The 9,101-nt window shown below is 37.6% G+C and overlaps 2 protein-coding genes across 3 annotated transcripts; both read right to left on the reverse strand.

The window, feature by feature from the left end:
* Nucleotides 1-1,158: 1,158 nt before the first annotated feature.
* Nucleotides 1,159-5,943, reverse strand: aqp1a.2 (aquaporin 1a (Colton blood group), tandem duplicate 2). Its single transcript, XM_066682025.1, has 4 exons — nt 5,581-5,943; nt 4,436-4,600; nt 3,764-3,844; nt 1,159-3,107 (listed from the first exon to the last, which is right to left on the reverse strand). Exons 1-4 carry the CDS (start codon nt 5,941-5,943, stop codon nt 2,937-2,939), a joined length of 780 nt encoding a protein of 259 aa, XP_066538122.1. The 3' UTR covers nt 1,159-2,936.
* A 666-nt stretch (nt 5,944-6,609) lies between these two features.
* On the reverse strand, nt 6,610-8,438 carry LOC136707772 (aquaporin-1-like). 2 transcript variants are annotated; one of them, XM_066682024.1, is made up of 4 exons: nt 7,975-8,438; nt 7,483-7,641; nt 7,176-7,256; nt 6,610-6,865 (listed from the first exon to the last, which is right to left on the reverse strand). In XM_066682024.1, the coding sequence occupies exons 1-4, from the start codon at nt 8,338-8,340 to the stop codon at nt 6,683-6,685; spliced, it is 789 nt and encodes a 262-aa protein (XP_066538121.1). In that variant the 5' UTR covers nt 8,341-8,438; the 3' UTR covers nt 6,610-6,682. The 2 variants fall into 2 exon arrangements, with proteins under 2 accessions (XP_066538121.1, XP_066538120.1); XM_066682023.1 differs by having other exon boundaries at nt 7,450-7,641.
* Between the last annotated feature and the right edge of the window lie 663 nt (nt 8,439-9,101).

The following is a 9,101-nucleotide window of genomic DNA, read 5'->3' on the forward strand; positions in this document are numbered from 1 at the left end:
TCAGTGTGAGATTGTGCTTCTGCAGTAAGAACATGAATTTATTTTAAGGCTTTTAACACATTTTAACTAGGGGTGCCAATAATTACGGAGGGTGCTGTAACTGTAGAACTGCAAAGTGCTTCTGTGTGGTCAGTATAGCTGATAAAATGGACAATATGTGTAGGTGCTAATCCAGTGATTGTTTACTGTATTTATCCCAATAGCATGACAGGTTCTGCTGTCTGAGGACTTGAAGTTTAAACATATTTAAGAGTGGCATGACAGATGCTGACATTCAAATGTGGTGGGATACATCAGTTTTAAATGAACTGAGAATATTCTGAATATGATTAATCTTCACAATATTATGTATAACAGATGCTGAGAGACGTTACTCTTTGCTTTCTTTAATTCAGAAATTTTCCTTTTGAACTCTTTAACAATTATCTCCTTAACTATAGCACAAAGTGGTGAGCCACTTTGACCCACTTACTACACACATTTGCTTGTAATAGCTGAGCTTTAGTGGACGCTGATAATAGTAAGCTTCAAAACAGTTTTTTTTTTTTTTACTTTTGTCTGTGCCAACTTATTTGGAGTGTGTTGTTGGAATAATTTCCTAATACTGTTTATATTTACAAAGTAAACTCAAGATAATTGAAAACTTAAAAACTTAAAAAATATCAGGGATATTTGTTTTTTATTGATGTTTAGAAATGTCCCAACTTTTGCATAAATTAGGTTGTACTTTATTTTTCTTTGGTTCAATAAAGTGTTCCCTTTTCTGTAATACAACTCATTTCAGAAGAACTGTTGGATGTTATAGTGCTTATGAACGTTTGACCTGATAGAGTAGTTTGAAAAGGGTTCTGTCTCTGTGAGGAAGGACCGTTAGAAAAAAAGGCTGTGTGCTCAAAGCTGAGACTTGAGGCAGCAAATTTTTCATCAAGCTACCACATTTCTCAGGAGTTACTCACACTAGATGTAGTTTTAATATGGAACTTATCACCTCCTCAACAAAAGCCAAGCTCTATGCCCACTAAACTACATTAAGCTTTCAGAGCATAATTGTTTAAAAAGGTGAAATTAAACAAATGAGAACAATGAGACCAGGAAGGCATGATGTAGGAAATCTACATTTAATGCATCTTATATGAAGACAAAAAAGAATCAGTTTAAATCAGCCATCTAAAACAAACACTCAGTGTAACAATAAAATTTGAGTTAATTGATTTTGTTAGAATTTCTTTACTCCTAGTGCTGGAGTAGAAGTTTAATGTAGCTAACAGGTAATGGAAACAAATGCCTAACCATGTAAGCATAATGCAAATGACATCACAAACTCACATCAAAAGTTACCTAAAACAAACAAACAACCTATAATTGGTACATAAATTTCATGAAACTGATTTGTATTAAATCAGTTTTAATGATCAGAAATATGCTTCCACAATCTCCTATGCAGAGTGATTCTGTCATCATTATGGTTGCTGCTGGTGTATTTAGCTATGCTAAAGTACATTAAACTATAAATAACATGGTCAGACACCACATTAGCGAGCTACTGCTTATTATACCTGTTAGTTGTCTAATAGACATTTCAGGAGTACCAATATTGCAGGATAATGGCACTCTCACAGAAGCCCTTCTGGTAATACCAACGGGGAACTGGTTCAGTTTCCACATTTTTTTAAAAATTATTTTTAAACAGAATAAAGAGCCATAGCAAAACGAAATCATTATCAGCTTTGTGGCTTGCAAACAAAAGAATTTCAAAAGAGTCAATTTATTATTTTTCACTGCTGCTCTCATTCATTAAATCAACAGGACAACTCTGGGGCCATACTCCTAAATACTCACTTTTAAAGAGTGACAACTTATAATATAATTTACACTACCAATACGATCTGCAGTCACTGTAAACAATGGATATACCAGGATATTTTACTGACTCTATTCATTTGTCTCTGGCTCTGGTTTCTGTCCTGGTACAGACCAAGAGCATCTCTGAATAACGGAGCCTTGATTCCCATCCAAACTGGTGTAAACATGGCTAGGCTTGCTGGAGAGGACCAGAAATTCTTAACAGAAACATTTAAAGATCCAGAGTTGAAAAGGGCAGGGGGAAATGTGTGCTGCAATGGAATTCTTACCCCATGAAATATTAACCAAAAATATCTCAATAATAAATAGTGGTATAATCGCAATAATATATTTGAGGTTCATTTTATAATGTGAGATATTAGCACTGATGTAGTCGCACACTGCCAGAATTTCTAGGGAGAGTCTGGTACATTTTGCCGCTCAACATGGCCAAGAGGCACTTACTTACTGCAGGAAAGGACTTTGGAAAAGGTCACACAAAAGGATCAATCACATTTTGGCATGATGTTTAGAAGGCAGATTACCAATCAGAATGCAACTGGCAGAATCCTAACAGTGAGGTCAGGTTAACTGAAAATATCAAACCCTCCATTAGTTTGTGGGTGTAGTATCTGAGTCTAGCACTGGTGTACTAATCTTCAGGACTCGTCACCAGTGCCAATATCTCATGTTATAGCACTCCTTCTCGTGTATTATTGCTTAAACAAGTGTTTTTCAATGCTGGTCCTAGAGTACCACTGCTCTAAATATTTTAGAGAATCCCTTGTTTCAAACACATTTGAGGCAATGACCTATTACCAACCCCTATCTGAGTTGAACTGTGAGTTTTAGAGCAGGGAGAACATTACAACATTCAGGTCAGTGGTAATTCAGGACCAGGATTTAGAACCACTGGCATAAGAAACTCAACACTGAGCGAGGCAAGTGTCTGATGACATTAATAAGCTGGTTATAAGTGGTAAAGTTTAAGCTTCCATGACTTGTTAGCTACATTCACATTTAGGCTATAAAGTAAAACAAAAGAAGCCAACTTCAGATATCAAACACTGTTTACATTTGTATATTTTGTGGAGTTAGCGTCTGGGCCACTGGGATGTCCCTTGTCCAGATTCTGCTGTTTCTGCTTCTACATTTCCTTTCAGGACTCTGGCGCGTTTGCTGTAAGGTTCGCTATAGGGCTGCAAGGCAAAGTCATACAGCAGAGCAGCAGCCACACCTGCCAACATAGGCCCCACCCAGTACACCTAAACAAACACACACAATATTCAAGCTGTCATTCCACATTATGTGAGATATTAGCACAGGAGTAATCAATCAATTCTACCGCCAACACATAGCAAACTGTATTGATGAAAGTGATTATTCAATATTTTAAATTATTATTTAATAACATTTAACATTATTTCTCTGGTTTAGTGTAGAATACTTGATACATGCCACTCAATATCAGTATAATGGCTGTTTTATAATGTGACAAAGGAAATAAAAACCATAGCACACCAACACCAATATTTCCCAACCTCAATATTTAAAAGATTTAGTCATTTGCAATGTACTGTTGTGTTGTGTAATGAATTGTTGTGAGCGAAAAGGTATATAATTTTTAATTGAATTTTTGAAATTATATTAACTTTGATAAGCATTAACATGTGAATTTATGCCTTCTACCAACAGTCTTACTGAATGGTGACTTCAGCACTTATTGCCCAGTCTGAACATATCCTGGAGGATGATGGTCCTTAAGGATAATGGTTTTTCATTGCATATGATGGTATTTATGAGAGAATTGTCTTTATTAGGAATGATTTTTGTATTTTTTTTTCAAGGTTTCAATGTTTCATACATGTTAGAAAATGTTGATTTATTTGGTCTAAATTTGGTATAAAGAGGGGTGACTCACCCAGTGGTTCTCAAAAGATTTCATAATGAGTGCAGGTCCAAAGGAGCGTGCAGGGTTAATACCACAGCCAGTGTAACTGATCTGCAGAGGGCAAGATAAAAATGACACAAACAGGAACTATCAATTCCTTTGCTTCCAATGTGCTATTGCTTATTTTAAATAAAATTCTTCAACAATGCATATTTAAACATTAGTACTTGCCATTCCTAGTTGATTTATTCAATATTGAAGCATTTCATAAAGAGGTTAGTGATAGACATAGATAATAGATTTTAACATTATATAAAGATTATAATATAAATATCATTTATATCCTGCCTCAAGATTTATTATATTTATTTATATTTGTTGAGACTTGCTGGTTGTTATTTCTAATAAATTATGTAAATTTATTTATTTAAGCTCATTATTTTTACATATTATGATTTTTCTCAAACCCACTTCATCCCAGATTAGGTAACATCAGTACTGTTATCTGTACCAGAATTGGTTATATGAAATATGGATTGCAGAGTTTATAGCACCTGCAGTACAGGTTTTTCAAACCTTTGACTATACAGATTAACCAAACCAGCACATTTTGATTTTGCAGTATAAAATATTATTTGATATTCATGATTTGCTTTTCTTTTACAATAGGTCTGTATGGACAAACATGTGCATGGTTCTTACCGCAGCCAAGTGTCCCAAACCCACAGAAAGTCCAATAGCAAGCGGTGCTGATCCCTTCACGTCATCTCGACGGTTGTCAGTCGTGGCTAAGACACAAAACACCAGCTGGAAAGTTGCCAGAAACTCAATTCCTAAACCCTGTACTGGAGTCAAATTTGTAGCCAGCTGACGGAGAAAAAGCAAATTAATGCAACATTCAGTAAATTCATTTTTTAAATATAAATATTATACTAAACTGCATGGGAAAATGTATGCCATGTAATATTTGAAGCTGAAACAGTCACAGCAGAGCCTGCATTGCTGGAGTATAGTTGAGCACTTTGAAGTTTTTACATTAAGACTTTTACATGACATTCACTTAAACATTAATAAATAATCCTTCCAGGGGTTCAGATGATCGGGTGTTAGTCAGATAAACGAAAATAAATAAATAAATATATATATATATATATATATATATATATATATATAAAAAAGGACTAAGACTAGGACTTTTCTTAGAAATGTGTCACTGAGATGCTCTGAAACTACTACAATGGTTTCCAGACTTGGTCCCAGAGAATCACTATTCTCTGCATTTATTTTTCTATCATTTATATATTTATATGACTTGGTTTGGCAATTAACAAGGTCTTCATAAGTTTGATCAGATGTAATGAACACTGAATAAACTGAAATTTACAGACCATGGAATTCTCCATGACCAAGACTAGACAGCTGGTCAGTATCTAATGGTATCTCAACAAGTTAAATAACATTTATGATGATTCCCAGTCTTGGCACTGCACAATTTGACACTCTTCTCTAGGTCTAACACTCCTGATCCAACAAATCAATAAACAAGATTTTTGGGCCTTTACTCCCTTCATGAGTTGAAGAACATGGAATATAAAATATATATGCCAGCTGCAAGGTCAGGAGGTTATTTTACAAAGCATGGTCTCAGTGAGATAGCTTAAGACCAATGTTTACGTTTGTTCATTAGAAATTATTCTTTGTACCTTTCCTAGTGTATATGTTTAAATTTGGTTTAAGATCTCTTGAAAAAAAAAAAAAAAAAAAGAGTTTTGTGAAATTACACTCAAAACAGAAAATGACAATATTTCAAAGCAAATCTTGAAGTCATGTCAACTGAAGTAACTCACAGTGTTGATTCCAAGTGTTGTTTCGCCTGGGGTGAGTTTGGACATGATGCCACTGGCTACTACTGCACCTAGCATCTGGGCTAGGATGTAGAAAGCAGCTTTCAGTGCACTAATCTGGCAGCTGACCACCATTCCCAGAGTAATGGCAGGGTTCAGGTGGGCTCCACTGACATGGCCAAGACTCTGAGCCAGCGTTGCAATGGCCAGACCAAAAGCCAAGGCCACTTTCACCTCCTGGTCAGGGTCTTCATTGTTCTGGTTGCCCACAGCAGATGCTAGACCAATAAAAATAAAGAGGGTCATTCCAATGAACTCTGCCATCACAGCCCGCCAAAACACAGCAGACCTAAACTCCTGAGCCATTGTGCCTTTACTTGTCACAGCTATTACTAAATGATCAGCAGTGCTAGCTAAAGAAACACTTAAAAACCCCAGCTGTGGTAGGTGGGAATAACAGGAAACTAGACAACTGTGGCTGTTCAGAAGCTGTGAAGTTAAGCAAACTTAATTCACTTAAATGTAATAAATAAAAGTTAGACCCTTTCCCTTTGGGATCAATGAATCACATTGACATCAGGGTTGACTGAACATTTTATTTTGCACATAGCCTTACATAATGGGACCCTAACTGCCAATACTAAATGACACCACCAGAACACATGCATTTAACAAAAACATTGGCTCACCTGGCAGTGCAAGTCTTCCTCAGCAGAAGTGATGTGCATGCAGTCTCAAAAAAAAAAAATATAACTGTACATATTCAGCCCCTTTGTGCCTCATTCTATAACAATTGTAGGTTTTAAATTTTGTTTCATAATGTTAAGTAAAAGCTTATCAATAATACACCCCTACATTTTCTCCAGGGGTGGAGGGAAACCCAAAAAAAACCCTTGAACATTGTACCTTTAACAAAGTAGATTTACACCAACATAGCTCCCACCCAGAGAGTCAGTGAAAGAAAGAACACATTTAATCAAATGAGAGATTTCCACAACTAATTATTGCTCAGACAAAAGAAAACTGCAGGTCTGACTCAAAAGGACAAGTTGTTTATTGGGCCCAGCAGAGAGGCATCAGCTGCAAATCAAGTGACTCATCTATACTATTTTTCAGGCTGATCTCCAGCAGCTCCCTCTAGCAGTGGTTCAGTCTCACCATCCAGTACCGCCACGCCCTGGCACCAGATCTTGACTCGTCCAGCAAAGTTTGAACCTCTTGGGCAGAGGAGGAAGTCATAAAGGAGTGCAGCTACAATGCCACCACACAGAGGCCCAGCCCAGAACACCTTTTAAAAAAGGAGAAAAAAATAAAAGTCAACAGATCAAAAGTGTAGCAAAGGACAGGTATGTGTTTGTGATTAAAAAGAAACCTTGCAGGCCAAATTTACACCAACTATTAAATTCCTAGTAAATAAAACAAGCTTTCCAGTTGTCAAAGCAACTTTCCCAGAAGTTTTAGCAAGCTCCCTCAGAACCCACCCTTCCCTCAGGCAGACAATATGCAAAATTTCACATTTCTTTAAAATTGGAGTGACAAATTACCTATATTTCAATTTAAAAACAGAAATGAAGCCTGCCAAAAATATTCCAACCTACCCAGTGGTTTTCAAAGTCCACCGTGACCAAAGCTGGACCAAAAGACCGTGCAGGGTTCATTCCACACCCAGTGTAACTAACCTATGGGGGGGGGGGGGGGGGGGGAGAGAAGAAGAATATAGTTTAAGTTTAATAATCTTGGTGTGTACTACATATTCTGAAAGAGCAACCAAGACAAAGGCTCCAAAGCAGTGTTTCATGTCTGTTGTGCTTAAGTACAATATTTTTCTAGAAGAGTAAAAAAAAAATAAAAAAATTAAGTGGTACTGCACACATTCCCACATGAATTGACAACTTGAACCCGTACACCAGCAAAGTGTCCCAGAGCCACTGAGAGTCCAACAGCAAATGACGCTGAATCAGCAACACTTCGCTTTTTATCTGTAGTTGCTAGGAAGCACAGCACAAGTTGGAGTGTGAGGAGAAACTCTATCCCAAAGGCTTGTGCTGGGCTGACTCCATTCAGCTAGAGAACAAATGAAGGCAGCAATGTAGTTAGCATGTTAATGAATAAGGGCATTTGAAAAGAACTTTTCCCTTGCTAAAGTGGTGCAACCAGAATATGACAGTTCAAAGATCTCCTCAGAGCTAGGACATGACATTTCTAACTTGACATATTTCTGTACTTCCCCACCCACTTTATATTGACCACAAAGGTGGTATATTAAAACAACTTGAACAAATAATGCATTATATCTAAAGCTAAAACCATTACAGAGATTCAGGTTTAGACAACTGACCATCTGAGGCTGTAGTTAAATAGCTTCAAATTTATGAGTTGCTTGATACTTAAACCCACCTTGTTTAAACCAATTGAATCAACAGCTGCAGGCCTCACTCCCAGCACAATTCCACTAGCTAGCACTGCTCCCACAGTCTGGGCTAAGATGTACCACACTGCCCTACACACACTAATCTGGCAGCTAACCAACATGCCCAGGGTCACAGCTGGGTTCAAGTTAGCTCCACTGATGTGGATCAAACTCTGACACATTACAGCCATGGCTAGCCCAAAAGCCAGGGCCACCTTTACTTCCTGGTCTGGGTAGCTGTTGTTTCCATTCCCAATTGAAGCAGAGATGCCAAGAAAAACAAATACTGTTGTTCCAAAAGTCTCTGCAAGAACAGCCCTCCAGAAGCTCAAAGTCTTTAACTCCCTCACCATGGTCTTGAATAGCAGCTAACACAACTCAGAAAGAACAACTTCAGATTAACTACAAATCATACAACAGGCTATTGCTAGCTAAGCATCTTACCAGGAGATGTAACTACTTATTGCTCTTTTAAAGCTCATTCCTAATAGGTCTCTCAGTCTGATTGGCTGATCAAATTGAAGTCATTTATGAGTGCAATTAGGCACCTTAGTTAAAGGCCCTGTCCCAAGTTCTAAGGCCTGCTTTTAAGTGCACACTTTGGTGATATTGTTGAAGAGTGAACAGCAGGATTATTAAAGTTGTGTTCTGATATACACTTGCAAGAGTGCCAATTGAATTGTCATATGAGTCCTTGTAAGCAGTCTTGTTGGGAAACATTAACAGAACAGCCTATGACACCTTGGACACCTAAATGGATACTTGCTGCCTATGGATGTAATTGTGGGTTGTGGGAAATCGCTAGAGCTAGACAATCAGGTCCCAGGTGTTTCCTTTTAGCTTTTGCAGATAATTGTAGCTCTTCCCAAATAGCTGACGGGAGACAGATCCTTATTCATGTTTGACAAGGACTAGCAAGGTGGCCTTTTTCTATTCTTATACAGGGTGTAAAGCAGAAACACACCCTGGAGGGGGCGCAAGTTCTTCACAGGATGACACACACTCAACACACTCACACAGTCACACATTCACTCACACCTACAGACGCTTTTGAGCCATGGTCACACACGTTTGGCCACCTACCAACATGTGTGACCGTGGGAGGAAACCACAG

The sequence above is a fragment of the Hoplias malabaricus genome, chromosome 9, assembly GCF_029633855.1.
Source record: "Hoplias malabaricus isolate fHopMal1 chromosome 9, fHopMal1.hap1, whole genome shotgun sequence".
Classification (NCBI taxonomy): domain Eukaryota; kingdom Metazoa; phylum Chordata; class Actinopteri; order Characiformes; family Erythrinidae; genus Hoplias; species Hoplias malabaricus.

Bases quoted from the DNA above. Each gene is read 5' to 3' on its own strand.
- aqp1a.2 (XM_066682025.1), bottom strand. From the start codon at position 5,943: ATGGCTCAGGAGTTTAGGTCTGCTGTGTTTTGGCGGGCTGTGATGGCA. The intron at 4,601-5,580 runs GTGAGTTACTTC...TTTCTCCGTCAG, and splicing joins CAACACTTGGAATCAACACT to CTGGCTACAAATTTGACTCC. The intron at 3,845-4,435 runs GTAAGAACCATG...TGCCCTCTGCAG, and splicing joins GTTTGGGACACTTGGCTGCG to ATCAGTTACACTGGCTGTGG.
- LOC136707772 (XM_066682023.1), bottom strand. From the start codon at position 8,340: ATGGTGAGGGAGTTAAAGACTTTGAGCTTCTGGAGGGCTGTTCTTGCA. The intron at 7,642-7,974 runs GTGGGTTTAAGT...TTTGTTCTCTAG, and splicing joins ATTCAATTGGTTTAAACAAG to CTGAATGGAGTCAGCCCAGC. The intron at 6,866-7,175 runs GTAGGTTGGAAT...CTTTTTTAAAAG, and splicing joins TGGACTTTGAAAACCACTGG to GTGTTCTGGGCTGGGCCTCT.